This window comes from Colobus angolensis, unplaced genomic scaffold (genome assembly GCF_000951035.1).
Source record: "Colobus angolensis palliatus isolate OR3802 unplaced genomic scaffold, Cang.pa_1.0 Scaffold116, whole genome shotgun sequence".
In the NCBI taxonomy this organism is placed as follows: domain Eukaryota; kingdom Metazoa; phylum Chordata; class Mammalia; order Primates; family Cercopithecidae; genus Colobus; species Colobus angolensis.
This window is the reverse complement of record NW_012112697.1, coordinates 5,038,586-5,057,460: the sequence shown is the minus strand read 5'-3', so window position 1 is coordinate 5,057,460 and position 18,875 is coordinate 5,038,586. Positions and strand designations below refer to the sequence as shown.

The following is an 18,875-nucleotide window of genomic DNA, read 5'->3' as shown; positions in this document are numbered from 1 at the left end:
CTAAAATGAAATAACTAGATGTACAGGCATTAACACGGATAGATGTTGGAAACATAATTTTGAGCCTGAAAAATAAGTTGCAGAATGTCACATGCAGTGATATGATTTACATACATTTTAGAAACAACAAAATGCCACAATATAGTATTTATGAATACATATAATATATGTTATGTAATAAAATACAAAAACATGGCTTGGACACACATCAAATTCATGATACGGTTGCCTCTGGGCAGAGAGAAAGGACACAGGACTGGCAAGGAGAATCTATGGAACTCCATAGACATTAACATTAATATTTGATTTCTTTAAGTAAAGGATCTGAGGCAAATAAATGTGGGGAAAGATTAACATGTGTTAATTTTTATGTCAAGTATATCTCTTGATTTTTTCTGTATTAAAATATGTTTCATATACATAGTGTCTGACCTCCAGAATTAAATAATTCTATGGTGGAACAGACAGAAAACAGACTAAAATGTAGAGAAGCTGAGTGATGACTGACTTTTATCATGCAACCTTGGCCAATTCTCTTAACCAAAAGAATCTCGGTTATCTGATCTGCTGAATGAGGACATTGCAGACCTTAAGGAGGGGGGGTATGTGTTGAGAACACAGCACGTGCTAGGCATGAACCACATTAACACAAGAGCTGGGCTGTGAGCTAAAAACTAAATAGAATATTGTAAATACATCTTAGGAAACAAGGAAACAAAGCTACTATTTTGTAAAATCCATCAGAAACAAAAAGAATGTAAGGAGGCTTAACAACTGTAGTTGGTCTCTGATTCATGTACGTTTCTTTCCTTTTTCCTTATGCCTTTTTCCTCATCATTTCCCTCCACAGATGTAACAATTTAGAGGGCAGAGCTAATCTACTCATTGAAGCCTGAGAAACAGCCCATTCTATCTCCTCTTCACACACAGTGTGGGGTGGAATAGCTTAATGATGTCATCTGTCAAAAGGCCCTGGAGTCTTATTGTTTGTCCATTAGAAATGTCTCTAGCATGGAATCTTCTAATACAGTCAATTCCCCAAGGAGAAGACAGAGTTTCAGATCTACAGTGAGCTCCAGTATGCAGGGGTGATGCAGTGTACGAGGCATAGCTGCAGTTTTCTACAGACCAGTTGCTACAAGAAGTTTAAAATGAGCTCTCTGGTAATAGCCACAATTTTCACTCTCCGAAAATGGATAGAGTCCGGCACTGACAATCTCCCTTGATGTTAAATGCCTGCCAGCCAATTTCTTTCTGAGTTTCCCTATTTCTTTTGTTAAAGTAGGGGACATAACTTTGAATTTTAAACTTCTACTAGCTATACTAGTGAAGAATTTTTACACACATTTACATACATAACTAAATGCTATGTTATACTACAAAGGATAAAAAAGAAAGTGAAAAAGCAAATTATGTGTCTTTATTTCAGATATACAATTGAAGGAATTTTGGTTGGCTGAAAAATGGCATTGTGGAGATAATTTGTATATGTACATTTCAACACCTCTCTGCATAAAATGAAGTGTATCCAGTCCTTTTCTCTACTTCAGAAATACTCCGTAATTTCTTCTCCTGCCCTTTTAACAAATCCTACTCCTCTAGGTGTGTCTATCTTAAAGGGTCATTTATGAACATGAAACCATGCTCCTTTCACCATTTCCAAGTCCCTTTTCATAATCACTGCTGGGGTAAAGTTAGGCAGTTCATTAGCGCAGAGGAAAAGAGAAGGAATCGGAAGTCAGACCACTGGGGCCAGAACCAGGCCTGCCACTTACAAGTTGTGGCAATTAACTTAACCTATTTCTACCTGGTTAAAATAGGGATAATAACAGTATTTTCTCACAGAATTGTAGTAAATGAAATACTGTATATAAAGTGACAAATAGGTAGAATGAAATAGATGCTAGTCAGAATTAACTTAGTGTCACCATATTGTCATCATTATAATTGTTAAGCCAGCTGCTAAGTGCTGGAAAGTCAGTGCAGAGACTACTGTCATTTAAAGGAGACAGACACATCAACAAATACATATAGAAAGTGGGTCCCTACTTCAATGAGGAAATAACCCAGTGGCTGAGGGTCTGAAGAAGCTTTGAAAGCCTAATAATTCTCCCTTGCTGCCATATCACTGTGTATGGCTGTGGCAAGTGACTAAGAAAAATAAATGTTTTAAAAGAACCATGCTTGGATGAGGCATCTGAATTCCTGTTTCCTGAATCCAGGAATTCTAAGTATCTCTTTACAATGACCTTTCCCTGCAGATCACGGAGGCAGAAGGCCGCTACAAAGATGTCTTGGTGCCATCTGAGTCCCAAGGTGGCACTGACATCTGGACCCAAGGTTTGAGCTAAAGGTAGCCAAGGCTGAATTAGAGCCAAGGGCAAAAAGAAAATGATTCCAGATGCTTCCAAACAAGTGCCGAGCAAGGCACTTCCTCTGCCTAGCAAGGGGCACCCATTAAAAGGAGGCATCTGTCCTCCAGCCCAGTGCTGAGGTCCCTAGGGCCCTGGGGCACTGCTGCATCCGCACCCTTATTTCCGCCGCTCACAGGGAGGGGAAAGTCTCTCTTCCTGGCAGAGCTCCCTGCATACAAGCAGAGTCCACATTCTCCTGCCAACAGGGCCTTTCCATTCTCCATTCTCACATTCTGACTTTTTTTTTCTCTCCTCCAAACCAGAGGTGCCTTATTCGATTGTTCCAAGTAAGTCAGCCTGCTGGGAACTGTTGGTGGAGGCTGATATTCCAGGCACAGGCATTCCAAAGCAAAGGAGAGCCTACTGCTCCAGGTCACAAAATACTCTTCCTTGTACTAATCAACTTTTTTTTACACTCAAAATAAATTTTTAATGGAATATAAAAAATATAATCTTCACTGTTTCTTCCTTCCATACTATATGAAGAGGTCCCAGATGTTTTTAAAAATCATTTTTTTTCTGTATAGTGTTTGTTTCTGAGAAATTACAAATTGCTCTAAGTGTCATTTATCTTCTAACTTCACTGTGGAGGTAGGCTTCCAGCTTCCCATCTCCTGACCCCTCTGGCTGATAACAAACAGACGCTTCATGCGAAGGGTGAATCTAATCACTGTGGTGCTGTGCTGTGTGGCCACACATGAGGCTGAGTGTGACAGGTGGCTGACAGTGACTGCCACATCTGGGAAGGGCTGACATTCACCCATGGCCAAAAAAGGAGAGAGAATGGGCCCTCTTGTCACAGCATCCAACAAGAAAAGAGAAGAACTTCCAGCACCTGAATTCGTAATAGGCTTGGGGAATAAACTATTAATTGAAGCTCTCTCCTAATGCTTAGTAATTCCTGTAAGAATGCGTTTGAAGGTTTGGTACTGTACATCAAGTTGAAATTTTTCAGTTTCCTTCCACTGTAGTTAATTTCAAATTAGCCTAATTCAATTTTTATAACGTTAATACATATCATATTTACTAGGACATCCAACAAAAATCTCAGCTAAAATAAGAGTTTAATTTTCCCCTATGAGAACTACTTGGAGTTGAAACCACTTTTCTTTTTTTCCATTTTTTTTTCTTTTTTTTTTGAGACGGAGTCTCGCTCTGTCACCCAGGCTGGAGTGCAGTGGTGCCATCTCAGCTCACTGGACAGAGATTGACTCTTCCTCTCCCAGCATCAACTCAACACTGAACCAGGAAGCAACACTTCCTAAGCAGTACCCTGTGCTTTCTGCCAAACACATCAATTAACTAATTGGATAAAGACTAGTAAAAATGTCTTTTCTATAGGATTTTTCTTTAAACATTATGAAACAATATTCTTACATGAGATTCACACAGTGCTACAGCATGATTGGGGTTGTGTGAAAACCTCTATTAAAAAGACCAGTGACTGTATGTGAATGTGGCTGCCTTCATAATGAGTAAAGATAAATGATATTAAAAATAAATAATGATGATAAATGGCTGCTAATTGGGACCAATGTCTCTGGTAAGCTGTCACAAGTCAGCAGAAAATGACATTCCTTAAATTTTATGAAATTAATAATACTTGATTATTCAGAAATACCTGACAAATACTGAAACTAAATGTTAGTTCTCATTCAAATGCAATAATTTGATGATAGGCAGAAGGCTATACAATTAAACATTTTATATTTAAATTCAGAAAACTATTTCTAAAATCAAGAATACTTTCAATTATTGAATTAGAAATTCCTAAACTCTACAAAACCCCCATCATTTCATGTCTGTTCTTGTGCAAAAAAAGTAAAAATTAGCTTATAGAAGACAAGCAGGTCTAAATGTCATTACAAAATACAGTTGACCCTTGAACAACAGGAGTTTGAACTGCATTGGTCCACTTACATGTGGATTTTCTTCCACCTCTGCCACCCATGGGACAGTAAGACCAACCCCTTTTCTCCCTCCTCCTCCTCAGTCTACTCAATGTGAAGATGATGAGGATGAAGATCTTTATGATGATCTACCTGCACTTAATGAATAAGTATATTTTTGCTTCCTTACGATTTTCTTAATAACATTTCTTTTCTCTAGCTTACTTTATTGTAAGAATACAGTATGTGATACATATAACATACAAAATATGTGTTAATAGACTGCTATTGGAAAGGCTTCTGGTCAACAGTAGGCTGTTAGCAGTAAGTTTTTGAGAGGTCAAAAGTTGTATGTTTCTTTTGCTGTGCTGAAGCTCTTTGATTAGGACCCACTTGTCAATTTTTGTTTTTGTTGTAATTGCTTTTAGAATCTTTGTCATAAAATCTTTGCCAGGGGCCGTGTGCAGAATGGTATTTCCTAGGTTATCTTCCAGGAGTTTTATAGTTTTAGGTTTTACGTGTAAGTCTTTCATCCATCTTGAGTTGATTTCTGCATATGGTGTGAGGAAGGGGTCTAGTTTCAATCTTCTGCATATGACTAGCCAATTATCCAAATGCCATTTATTGAATAGAGAATCTTTTCCCCATTGCTTTTGTCAACTTTGTTGAAGATAAAATGGTTGCAGGCTGTGTGGCATTATTTCTGGGCTCTCTATTCTGTTGCATTGGTCTATGTGTCTGGAATGAAATCATGTCCTTTGCAGCAGTATGGATGGAGCTGGAGGCCATTATCCTAAGCAAATTAACGCAGGAACAGAAAACCAAATATCACACAAAGAAGGGAACAAGAGACACTGGGACCTACTTGAGGGTGAAGGGTGGGAGGAAGAGAAAATATAAAAACTACCTATTGGATACTATGCTTATTACCTGGGTGATAAAATAATCTGTACACCAAACCTGTAACATACAATTTACCTATGTAACAAACCTGCACATGTACCCCCTGAAACTAAAATAAAAGTTTTTAAAAAAAGTTATATGTGAATTTTCAACTGCGTGGGGGTTTGGTGTCCCTAATCCTCACATTGTTCAAGGGTCAACTGTACATAAAAATGAGACAAAACGATTTCTAAAACCATTTTACATCTATTTTGTATCTGTCTTTGCTGTTTACTTTAATTTCTGTTTTTGGTGAATACTCTCCTGTATTTCACACATCCTTACAAACTACCTTAAAATACTGCTAGAAGGAAAAGAGAACAAAAATAGAATAAACACACCAACACATTTGTAGCCAAAAGGACTCAAATTAAAGGAAGCACTTCTAGTTAAAGAGACATCTAAAAAGTGTTTTTTTGAGGGCTGGAGCTGGGCTTAGGTACAGTCCAGGAGAGGAGCTTATTGACCTCTGAAACATCTTCCTGAACTGGGATTCTATTGATTGTACTTGCCTGTTTACCAAAACACATGCACACTGTGTTTCTTAATCAACAAAAGTATTATAATAGGTATCCCTTAAGCTAAGGCATCCCTTAATCAACAAAATTATTAATTGATGCATAAATTATGTTAATAATTCATTATAATAAACAAGAATTGGGGATGGGAATGACGTGGTTTAATGCAACAACATAACCATGCAAATCTCTGCTTCTGGTGATCATTTTCAAAGATATGTTGCAAAAATAGGGCCATTGCCTATAAGCCAAAGCTGTGTTTTATCATGTCCCATGACTTACCATGCATGCCCGGAAAAATGCAGGAATGAAGGACTGGTTGCATAGGTTGAGAATCCTGGAAGAGTCTTTTAGGACGTAGATACTGCCAAAGTCCACTTGATTGGGATGGACATAGATAACTGGGCCTTCTCCAGTGCTCTTTAAGTGACATACCTGAGTTCCGCCAGAGAGAAAGAACACTGGAACAGCTGGAAATGGCTAGCCACTTTTAGCCATTCCTTCAATAAAAAGCAAGGGCATAAGAGGATGCTTATGAGAACTGGCACCCCTTCCCACTGGTGTGCTGTGGTCTCAGGGACATTGCGAGGGTCATGCTGGTCAGACCTGTGAATCCAGCCTGGATTTCCTCCCCAGAAAGGATGCGCAGCTTCCCAGGTCAGCCCAGAGCTATGCATTGAGGGGAAACCAGATTCTGGGTCCCCTCCATCCCACACAGCACTCCAGCCTCAACAACACTTAGTACAGGGTTAAGGGTCAGCACCGTGGCTGGGTTTGAGTTCCAGTTCTGTTGCTTTACAAGTGGTATGGTAGGGCAAGGCCACTGCACATAGTTGTGAGGGTTGGAGATTGAAATCCACTTTGCTCTACTCTCTTCTCCCTGTCCCTTGAGCCAGGCACTGTGTCTGCCTGAGGAAGGTGGCCCTTTTATTTCACAAAGTTCTGGCTGCTCAGCAAGCTACCCTCTCATGGGCTGCATCTGTGCAGGAGGGTAGGGGAGGGGCACAGTGAGCCTTGTGGGGGACCTGAACTGGTGGCATGTTTTAGGGTTGGCCTACCTTGGTGATGCTGCTTTATAAGTTAGGTGGCTTATCTACGGCATCTTATATGGAAGAGATAAAAGCAAAATCCTAGTGTTTTACGCTCTCTAAGCAATCAGAGTCACGTCAAAGAAATGTAAGGTGACATCACTAGTTCCCAAGAAAACCACATGTCTAGGAATACAGAGCCTGTTGGGCAACCTCCTGTAGGATTCAATGTTTATCCTTCAACTCAGCCTAAGCAGTGGAGAGCTTTCCATGAATCCCTCTTCCTCTTGGAGAGACTATTTCTCTTAACAGCTTGAGTAGGCTAATATGAGCCATAAGTCAAGTCAATATACAAGAAAAACTCAGGCGAACAGTGAAAGAAACTGATCTCCCAGCCCATAGGTGACAAACCAGTGATACCCAAACCCAGCTTTGCACCAGGAACAACCAAGGAGCTTATTAAACATACAGATGTGCTGGCTCCTGTACAGATGTGCTGGCTTCCTCCCCTTGGAGATTCTGATTTAAAAGGATTAGAGAGGCTGGGCGCGGTGGCTCACGCCTGTAATCCCAGCACTTTGGGAGGCCGAGGCAGGCGGATCACGAGGTCAGGACATCGAGACCATCCTGGCTAACATGGTGAAACCCCGTCTCTGCTAAAAATACAAAAAAATTAGCCAGGCATGGTGGCGGCGCCTGTAGTCCCAGCTGCTCGGGAGGCTGAGGCAGGAGAATGGCAGGAACCCGGGAGACGGAGCTTGCAGTGAGCCGAGATCGCGCCACTGCACTCCAGCCTGGGGGACAGAGCAAGACTCTGTCTCAAAAATAAAAATAAAAATAAAAAAATAAAAGGATTAGAGAAGGGTCAGGCGGGTGGGAATGTGTGTGTGTGTGAGAGAGAGAGACAGAGAGAGAGACAGAGAGAGACTCCTGGTATCCTGTTAGGTTTAAGGATGATTGCTATAGAACACTGCTTCTGTTAGATGTAGATATAAACAGATTCCATAAAGTCACATTGCACTGGTATTTTACCATTGCATAGTAAAAACATAAAACCCTACAACTCCAAGAAACTGGGACATATGTGAATACGGTGTGGGCCTTAAATGAGAAAGCTCAAAATGTTTGAGAAGAAGCACAGCAATTTCAACTGCAGTTCTGAAAATGGACTCTCACCAGAGGGGGGTCCTGGCTCCCGAAGATCGAGATGTAAACCGTGGATCTGTGTTCTCCAGTGACCTGGGTCTCCAGGGCCAGTGGTATGTGGATGGTGCTGCTAGGGGGGATGACCCCACTAGGGGTGGGGCTGGAAAGCAGCACAGCAGGCACCTCCTCACACACCTGGGGGAGAGAAAACCAGAGGGGTAAGGACAGCACAGCATGGAACAAATAGTGTATTCGCTTATTTTGAAGTAAGTGTTTTCCTGAGTCCATAGAAGTCTTTTAGAAATGCCTTATTATTCAAGCCAGTAAATGGGGATGAGCACCCCAATTGGGCCAAAAGGAAGTTTGGTTAAGTGGGGTGTGCATGAGGCCCAAAATTCAAAGTGCCCAACACAGCAAGATGCAGAATTATCCACAACACAAATAAGTTCAGGGCAACAGCTTTTCACTTTCCTTAGGAAAAGGAAAAGGTCCACTTTCCACTTTCCAAGTTCCTTAACCTGGCCCTCTGCACCCTCACGCATCGTCCCGGCTCCCTCGCCCTTTGTACTCTATCAATAGAGGCCGCTAGTGTTTCCTGAATCCATGATGCTGCTTCTCACCTCCAATCCTTTGCACTTGTGGTGACTCCTCCTAGAATGTCCATTCCCATCAACCCATCTGGCACCTTCATCTTGAATTCTCCCTCCATTCCTCAAGGGCTCTAGGGTGGGAACCTTTCCTCTGTCCCCAGGGAGCATCCTGTGCAGTCCTTTTCCACAGCATGCACTGGACAGCACCATGCCACCTGCATGTCCCACTGACAACTTCTTAGCACACAGCAGGGGCCTCTCCTCTCTACATGCCCACTTTCTGACCCAAAGCATATGCTCAGTTTTTAAAGTGAGGAATGAATGAATGGATGAACCAATGAACAAGTGTCCAGTGTTGACCAATTTGTGTTTCTCAGAAACCTGTTCTGCAGCATATTACCAGCTTTTATGCAACAAGAACACAAATAAAAATTTTTAAATGCCACTATATAATCTTGGGAACCATTTTTCAGAGCCTCTGCTGCTGAGGAGGAAGACAGAGCACACACGTGTCACCTGCCTGGGGTACACCACAGTCTCTCTGCATCTGGTCTGGCCTAACATGGCCCAGTCTAACTCCTCCCTGTGGTGCAGTGCTCCACCGAGCCTTATGACAGCCTGAGGTCAGATTGATCTCTTTACCTAGGTTTTTATATCTTGCTCATTATGGATTTTTTTGGGAATTTATTTTGATTTCTTACAATATGGCATGGAAATACTAAGTATCTTGACTGAGTGCTTGGCTTCTCCTTAAATTCTGTGCCCAAGGCAAGTGCCTCATCCTATGCCCAGCCCTGCTGTGCAGAAGCAACTCCCCCTGACCCCAGATGCAGGCTCCACTCTGAGTTCTTGAAATGATCATGCACTGAGAAGGGTTGACCTGCTGTGGCGCTTCTGAGTGGGTGTCAGACCCTGTCTCCCCTCACCCTCACCCTTGGCTTCTGGTTCTGTCTCAGAGAAACTCATAGAACCATTTTATTTATCTCTTACATAACAGCCCCGTGACTCATGAAAGGTAGCTGTGTTATCCTAGCTAAGTCTATTTATTCTGTTTCAGATTAAACACACACATGACTAGATTTGCAGATGCCATGGATTGTCATTTTGGTTACTGTGAACATGATGCCTTTTTTTTCAAGTTTCCATTAGAAAAATACAATGACAACATCTGAAGACAAAATTCTGGCTGTGTTCTGACCAGCAGCTATCTCCTTCCTTTATCTGAATGTGGTAATTCTCTGCAGGAGCCTAAACCTGCCTTGGTTCTGTGGCCTTCATATTGCTGTTTTAAATCCCATTGATCTTGTAGCCAAATAAACCCCCATATGATATTTGTGCATACATTTTAGTTAGAATATTGTACTTATATAACTGAGTTTTATACCCAAATGCATTCTTGGTAAACTGCATCTCAGTAGTAACCTTCCATTACTCTAATCTGCACAGATTTTTAAAAAATTGTTTATCCATCTGTGTTTAACTGCTTAGTCTCCCACCTAGCTGGGTGTAGTGGCATATGGACAGACACATTTCATAAAACATCAAGAGACAATTCCTCCTTTCTTTTCCTGTATTGTCTCTAGCTTTCTGGTCCAACAAATCTACTTATAAATATTGCATTACTTACTGATGCCATTCAAATCACAGCCATGGACATAATGAAAACTCCTAGCTCATTTCCCATGCATGGTTAGTTCACAGGCAATTATTTGCAGGTGCAATTCTGCATGTTGGCTTAATTGACACTTTCCCTTCTTTATCAAGGGTAATTTCCCTGGGAAATTAACCACAGTTTACACCTGCAGCTGTCCAGGCATGCAGCTAGCAATCCAACTATGACTTTATAACCCCATCCTTATGACTATCTAAGGGTTAAAAATCAGCATTACTTAAGGTCATGTGTTCAGGGATGTGGCACTTCAGAGGGATTTCTCTTTCTCACCAAGGGAACCCAATGGAAGAATTAATACTGAAGAAGGAGAAAGGAACTCACCTGAGGCTGGACCTCATAGAATCCTGGGAGGTCATCTTGATTGGCAAGCTGGAGTGTTTTCTCATACGGGTACTTCAGGAAGCAGTGCCCAAAGTCCACCTCTGTGTTGACCAGGTGGAGGGCAGGTACAACACACCTGCTCACAGAAGCCCATCGCACAATTCAAAACAGAGAGCTTGTTTACATACAGAAAACGTAGAGCCCCAAGTGAGATACATTTGTCAGTGTCACATAGTAGTTTTTCTCTAATAACCGCATTAGTCACTTTCAAAGCTTCTCTCCTCCTCTCTTCCCTGTCTCTTGGCCCCCAGTCACCACTTTTTAATCAAAAAAGGACTAGAGGCAGAACTCCTTGAAGAGCTGTCTGGTGCGTAATGACTCACATTTCCATTGTTTTATATATTTGGCCTTCTTTGGGCAAGGGGTGCCATGGCACAAGATCCTTAGGGTAATGAATCTGTTTCCATGCCAAACAGGGTCAATGCCACCAGCATGTGGTCCTAAGTAGCTGTGACACTTTGGGCCAGTCAGAAAGCCCCCTAAGGACTAGCGACAGCTCACACCATCTAAATCACAGTAATAATGCTAATTCCTATGCAGAACAGCTGTCTTGGATGCAGAGGCTCAGGTGGCTGCTTGGTCCAGAACTGGCACTGTGACGGGGTTGTCAGTGTGCTAACATGGAGGGGGTGAGGTGGGGGGAGAGGGAGGGAGGGTTGTATGCAGGAAAGAGAGGAGTTGAAGCCCTGTGTTTGCCATTGCTCTATTATTAGGTGACTTGGATTTTATTTGCTGTCTGTGACTCTCAATGTCTACTCTACCCTATGTCATTGTTTCAGTATAGTGCAATGGTGAAGAGTAATGGCTTTTGAATTTGCAGAGCCAGCTTCAAAGACTGACCTTTCTAAGTACAACCTGTGCAACCTTGGGCAAGCTGCTTTCTGTCTCAGAGTCCCATTTCTCTCATAGGTAAAACGAGGATAATTCTAGGGACTGATACTGGCATTATAAACTCTTCTTAGGGTGCTGGAAGAGCACAGCCCAGCACCAGGTAAGTGCCCAGTAAGAGGAAGTGAGCCTGTGGCAGAATCATGGCAGGCTGTCACTGCTGGCTCTCTGGAGAGAGTTACTTGAGGCTGCAGTTCTAAAAGCAATTCTTCTCTTAAGAGTCAGTGAGTAGTTCCTATAGATTACGCCAAAAATAAGGACATGAAAGAGCCTTTCTTTAACCCCAAAGTTTGTGATTTTGCATGAGTGTTCATTTTTAGTTGGAATGGAAGTTGTCTGTTGACCCAGTGACTTTCTTAAAGCTAATCCTTTACTGCTTGAAATACTGTGACTGAGAGGGGCTTATACTACTTGACTTGGGTCACAGAATATAAGTAGAAAACTCACAGCCTCTTTATACCTTTTTTTTTTTTAAATTTAGGATTTCCTATTGATAGTTGTAGGGAAAGGGGCTGGAAGTATCTGAATAACCCCGCATAGAAAAGAAATGCAGGACTAGACTGAAAGGCAAACCTGGGCATAGAAAGGACCACATTAGGGTTTTTATTGTTAGTAAACAAAAGAAAAAATTAGGTCTTGAAGGAATACTAAGTAGATCAAGGCAACACAGTAGGAACCCTAATTTAAGTTATTTCTGCACTGTTATTTATCTTCATCCAAGCCCAAGACACATGAAATGGTGTCGGTTATCTCCCCACCAACCAGCACATCTGCCCCATCTTTAAAGTGTATGTCTTCCTAAGATTTACAAGAGATCTGAATTTGAGAGACTGACATATTAGCATAATTATCAGTTTTACTCAGTCATTTTCTCTATTTCCTATATATAGCATTTTCATACATACACCTTAAAGTCCCAGATCTGGACACCGATTGCTTTGGGAAGAGTGCGGCCCCAGGATTTTACTTAGGATCACATCATTATTAGTCGATGACACCACTACCCTCATCAGCACTGCTGCAATGACTGTAGCTTGGTCAAAAAGACACAGTCAACAAATGGCTGAGCCAGGATTTTAACCTGGCTGCCTCTCTAAAAAAGAGAGAGGAGTTGGAGATGGTTCTGAGGAGGATGCATTGTTAAAGATGAATCTCATCTTGGGGGCCCACTCCTATCCTGCAATTCAAGTCACGGCCACAGTGTCCCAGGGCAAGGACCTCTTGGCTCTACAATCTTCCATTGTAGGACTGACAGCAACACCTTCCTGTTGCATAACTCTGGAGCGCTATGTTGAAAGATGAAAAAAAAAACGAGCAGCTCTTCACCTCCTCCTGCTAAAACCTTTCTGGTTACATACTTTGAAAGTCAGACCCATTAGAGAGGGTCTGACCCATTTCTTCACTATTCTTAGGATTCTTTGCCTAAGCTCTACAAGACACACACACTTCTTATCTCCACTAAAGGTGCGTTAGAAACATTTGCTACTTTGTCATTTGAATTCCCAGGAAGGCAGGACAAACCCAGTGTGCTTGGGTTGGCAGGCGAGCTGCCTTCTGGGAGGCAGCCCATGACTGGAGGCTCAGGGGAGACTTGGGAGAAGAGCAAGTTGGGGAGTGATACCTGGCTGTAATTAAGAGCGCCAGCACCTCTTCTCCAATGCCATCCACGTCCACGACCAGTGCGAGCTCGTATTTCTGCACAGTGTTGGAGCATAAGGTCACCTGGAAAGAAAAAGGTGGCAAGTTGCTCTTCTAGGAAGCATGTTCTCTCTACGGGGGGAGTTTCTAAAAAGCACGTTCTCTCTGCAGTGGGGAGAGGAGCCCCTGGAGGACTACGCTGATCGGTGTGGTTTCTAAGTGCTTTATGGATATATAGTATTTTACATTTTTAGTTGAACAAGTTACATTGTGGGGTCAGGACATGCTGGGTGTTTTCAAAGGCCAGGGTAGAAACCAAATGACTTTTAGTACAATGGCTTTGCTCATTTCTGAGGAGGTTTTGTCAAAGAAGCCACATACCTGCATAAGGGGAAAAATAAGCATGAACGATGAGCAATATCAAGCCAACTTTAATTACTGTAATTTAAATTGTTCCCCACTTCTGGGCTATATGAATTATGAAAATGTAATATACTAGTAAAACACTATAGCTCAAGTTCTCTTACAGTAAAATAAATGGCAATAACCATGTCAGTTCCAGAAAATGGTGGAAGAAATCAGTTAGTCTGCTTTACCAAAATCTTGCCCCTACCATCCCACATTCTTTATTACAGCAGAAAATAGAAAGTTCCAAAGAAAGGTCTATTTGAGGACAATAGAATGTGGTCAAAGAATAAACAGATTTCAGAACTCACTGGTACTTAGATTCCAATTCTAGCAAGTTGGAGTTAAGTAGTAATGAATTGCACAGACAATTCATTTAAGAAGTTTAGCAGTTGCTAGGGGAGATTGAGGGTCAAGGGAGGCTGTTGGGGGGCTTAGAACATTTTACCCTGTGTTTTTATTTGCTGCTGTGAAGCTGTACATTTAGGCTTTCAGAAGCCTCATTACGATTTTTAATTGCTTCAAAATTATATGTACTGGAAGAGATAGTTGCAAGTCTAGAAAACAGCTTCTGGCATGGGTTAAGGCTTTTCTATCTATAAATTATGTATCTGGTACTAATTAAAATGTTTTCAGTTGCAGAGGGGATCACTGGATGCTTTAAATTTGAATCCACAAAGACCTGGCTGAAATGCAGATCAGGAGGAAAACTGGAGCTTGGAGAAAGCTTTTCCAAATATAAAGGAAAAATAAAGTGAAGATGAAGTCATCGATTTGGAAAGAAACAGAGAATCCTAGTGTGACTGTAACCCCCTGTTTATGTATCTGGGCTGTGGCTAGAAGGAAGAACAAGTGGTTTTGGCAGAAGGCTGCTAGCAAGACGCTATGTCTTTTAAAATCTTCCTGAGATACTTGGGAAGCAACAACAACAACAACAAACAACAACAGCAAAAGAAAAGAGTGAAGACAGTTAAGGGTGAAATAATTCTACTGGTGGCACTGTGAGGCCATAAGCAAGGCAAAGCACTATCCTGACTGCAGACAAAACATGGAAGGACGAGTATTCCTCAGTATAAGGAAGCTGAATTCTCATGGCTTTTCCTGTGGAACTCAAGATAAGGCACTGTTAGTGATACCACATCCACATCCACCATGAATGAAGTCCAGATTTGGATCACAAAGCTGAATAAACTGGATATCATCTTTGGCATAACAGTGGCCATATATTGGTATCTAAAGGATCTGAGTCTGAAGGAAAGATAAACCTAAGTATCAATAAGTTCTGAAATCTGTTTATATTATTACCGATGGGTGTACTGTCCAGATAGCAGTGGCTTCACTAGAAATACCTAGAATCCACTCCTGTGGTGAAGGCAGTGCATCTAGATTAAGGTAAAGCCACTGGCGCAGTGCCCATTGCTTTGCCCAATGTATTTGTGTCTGGTTTATTTCCTTATAGGCTCACTTTTCCCTGTAAATTGACAGGCATCCCCTCCTGCTGACACTGGACAGCAGGAGGGGATGAGGGCCCAGTGGCTATTTTGAAGGCTCAGCTGCTTGGCTGTGCGCGCAGGAAGGCTATGCACTTTACCCTGATAGCAGCAAATCCCTGGGGGCGAATGGTGCCACAGTCAGGAGTGACGGTGAATTCTTTCGGTTTCATTGAGGATATTTCTTCCTTGGTCCAAGACGGTCTTTTGTGGTCTGCATTCTGCTCGCAATATGAAATGCTTTTACGGCCAAGGCCATCCCCAGGGACACGCAGTTTGAAAGTCATGGGGACCAAAGAAGTATTATTGAGAGAACATATCAAGGTATGAGGAAACCCTGGAAAATAAAATACGACGTGAGAAATAAAAGCCCCCCAACACCTCCCTTGATCCTCAATCTCCCCTAGCGACTGTTAAGCTTCTTGAATGAACTGTCTGTGCAATGCATTGCTACTTAACTCTAACTCATCCTAAATAATATTTTTATTGTTTCATTCCATTAACACATTTTCATTCATTAACATATCTATTCTTTTATTTATGCATTCACTCAATGAATATTTGCTATGCATTTACTATGTGGGAGGTTAAACACCAGATACAAAACAAGCCCCTTGATTGCCATCCAGGCCCTTCAGGGGAGGCAGCCTCTGTTAGTAGTTTGCTGAGTAGTCTTGCAGAAGTGTATTTTGCATTTATTTCTTACATAAAAATATATAGTTTTGCATGGAATGATGCTTGCTCTTTTTATTTGCCAGTGTGTGAAAGAAAAAGCCTGCCTGGTTTTGCCTGCTGGGTGACCCAGAGCTTGCCAAGACATGATAGAGTGTGTCCTGGACCTGACTGGGGATCACGCTCGTAGGGCTGATGACACGGTAACAAAAAATAGCCTTTCCCAAGAGAGACTTTACGAACTGCTTTAGAGCCAGCCAGAGACTAACACCTGGCTTTTACCTCTCTTAGACAAAGCTGCTTTGTCATCATATTCAGCTTCGTTCCATGAGGCTCTTCTCTTGAGATGTAGATCTTCCTTGCTTGGAAAGCATACACTAAGCTCTGATTTTCTTTCTTTCTTTTTTTTTTTTTTTTTTTTTTTTTTTTTTTTTGAGATAGAGTCTTGCTCTGTCACCTAGGCTGGAGTGTAGTGGTACAATCTTAACTCACTGCAACCTCCACCTCCAAGGTTCAAGTGATTCTCCTGCCTCAGCCTCCCGAGTAGCTGGGATTACAGGTATGTGACACCATGCACCACCACGTCCATCTAATTTTTGTATTTTTAGTAGAGATGCGGTTTCACCAAGTCGGCCAGGTTGGTCTTGAACTCTTGACCTCAGGTGATCCACCTGCCTTAGCCTCCCAAACTGCTGGGATTACAGGCGTGAGCCACAGTGTCCAGCCACTAAGCTCTGATTTTTGATTCCCGAGGTAGCTATTGAATCTGATACCACTTTCAGAACAAGAAGAATAATCTATAGACACAGAAGAACAAAAATGCATATTTCTACTGGATGGAAATGCTGCTCTTCTACCTTGAACTCTGCTGTAATAAAATGTACTTGGTCTCTTGGAGTAACGACTGTTGCTGTCAGGGGTATTTTGAGTTGATCTACTTCTGCCTCATGTCTCAGTTTTTGTCTACACATTAGGCCATTGGAGGAAACACATTCATGTATCCTTTGTGATAACACTCCTGCCAACCTACTTGGAAGATATCTTTCATGGAAAAAGAACTGTGAGATTGAATGCACTTGAAGGGTTATTCTTGGAAATTCCAGAGGAATTGCTTGAAAGTCAGTTTCACAATCATGCTACATGTGAGTTTCCTGAACTTACCAAATAACGACTCTTGAAACTGTAGATGGCTTACCCTTATTTGATCTGACCACTTGTGAGTTAGATGTTCTGTGAATGTGGAGCATATTATGGAAAGTGGGTTCTATAAAGATTCACGTGGGTCTTCCAAACCATTGCTCAGACTGCTTCCTTAAAGCCAGAACTTTTTCACAGAATAAAGCCAATTATGACCTTCTAGTTACAACAATTTCTTGTACTAGTACCTGTAATATCCCATATTGCCTGTCAAGAAGCCTAAAGGAAGGGGATGCTGATTTGTTAAAGACTGAAGGTCATTAATAAGAATGTTATTCCTAGGTTTCTAGTTGCAACCAATCCTAATACTATTCTATCTACAGTTCCACCTGAATGCAAGTACTTTACAGTTGTAGACCTCTATGCTCCCTTTTTCAGTGTCTAGTAAATAAAAAGTCAATATTTATTTGCCTTCTCCGCAAATAATTAACAACATAATTGCACGGAATGTCTCAAGGATTCAGAGGCACCTGATCTTTCTCCCAATACTTGTATAATGATTTAAAACACAACAATCTCAAGAGGTTCAATTCTCCTTCAAGATGCTTACTTTCACCTGACCTAAAAAGCCCTGAAGAAGAGCAGCAGAAACTAGCAGTGGAAGATCACGAGGCTGTGAAGGAAAAATTACAGTTCTTTAAAAATATGGTCTATTATTTGGACCATGACCTTTCTACTAAAGAATGGACCCTATCTAATGAGAGTATTAAATTGAGTCATCAACATGCAGGACTAAACACTAAATTATAATTGAGAGACTTTGGGGGATTCATGGAATATTTTAGACAATGCATTTTTAATTTTTCTAGTAGAGTAAAAATCCCCACAAAGCAAAGGGAACTGTGTTGGCAGATCATTACGCAAATCAGGTGGCATTTTTGTCATTGTCCATAGACATAATTCGGAATATGGGAGATCAATAAGCACATATATCCAACTCATTTTGGACATATAAAATTTAGCCTCAGATTTAGAAAAAAACATTGCCTAAAATTGGGAATCTCTGTTCATTCCAATGGTCTCTGGAATACCAACTATGTCCCCAAATCTAAGATGGTCTTTGACAAAAATGTTTTACCTATGGTAAAATAGAAGAGATGAAATAATCTCTGAATAAGAATCAATGGGGAAATTTCTCCTCTGTAGCTGGGGATGTGGCTGGCTCCTGCCTCACTTCCTGCTACTATATCCAGAAACATTGTACAAGTGGGTTGTGGGTCTCTGGAATATATGTAGACTGGGCCCAAATCACAAAATTCAGAATATATGCTTGTAATTGTAAATTCTTTGGATGGGTTTGAGCCTTTCTGTACAGAAAGATCACTGCTATGACTATGACTAATAAATTGTAGACTATAATTTTCCCTCCTGGGGAATGCCACCTTACACTACAAGAGTTAAAAAGAACTTTATAGTGTGTTAGCCCTTTGATAAAAATTTCACAATCCACAATCTTTGGGAAATGTAAAGCATAAAAATAGTATTACTGATCTTAAGTTGGCCCAGTTCTCTGAGGTTCTCATCATTCCTTGATGAAGAATTTTACCTTTAGCTCTGATGGCCATCGGATCTGATTAGCTCCCTCTGTAACTCATGGACTATTCACTTTATGAAATAATAACTAGAAGATCCATGTGATTACAAGTATTTCATCAATTTGAGTCAACCTTGCTTCATGCAGACATAACAAAATATTGTGAGAACCAGCTCATCTCTAAGTTTAAGAAGACTTCCCTACAATCCCACCCTCAGAAGTCCTCCCCTCTTTCTACCTGAAGAATGAGTACCCTGAAAAATACACCAATGAAGGTCTTCTTCAGAGCCTTCTAACAACTGACCTTGCAGTTAAATTATGAGGTGGATATCTGAGGAAAAAGATGCCCATGGAAGCTAAATTATTGGCTGAAGACATGTTGAAAAATACTCTCACTGGAGATCTCAAATAGAGGTTTTCTAAAAAAACAGAAAAAACCTTCAGAAGCAGATGACCCTCAGAAATAGACTG

At 41.3% G+C, this 18,875-nt stretch overlaps 1 protein-coding gene across 1 annotated transcript in view; it reads right to left on the bottom strand.

Moving 5' to 3' along the window:
- The window catches only part of HYDIN (HYDIN, axonemal central pair apparatus protein), a 434,530-nt gene that overhangs the window by 255,139 nt on the left and 160,516 nt on the right, over window positions 1-18,875 (bottom strand). Inside the window, exons 15-19 of the mRNA XM_011962106.1 lie at window positions 15,103-15,338; window positions 13,090-13,190; window positions 10,521-10,656; window positions 7,968-8,132; window positions 6,046-6,198 (exon numbers count right to left, since the gene is read on the bottom strand). Coding sequence (XP_011817496.1) covers window positions 6,046-6,198; window positions 7,968-8,132; window positions 10,521-10,656; window positions 13,090-13,190; window positions 15,103-15,338 — 791 coding nt within the window. The remainder of the gene's footprint in view (window positions 1-6,045; window positions 6,199-7,967; window positions 8,133-10,520; window positions 10,657-13,089; window positions 13,191-15,102; window positions 15,339-18,875) is intronic.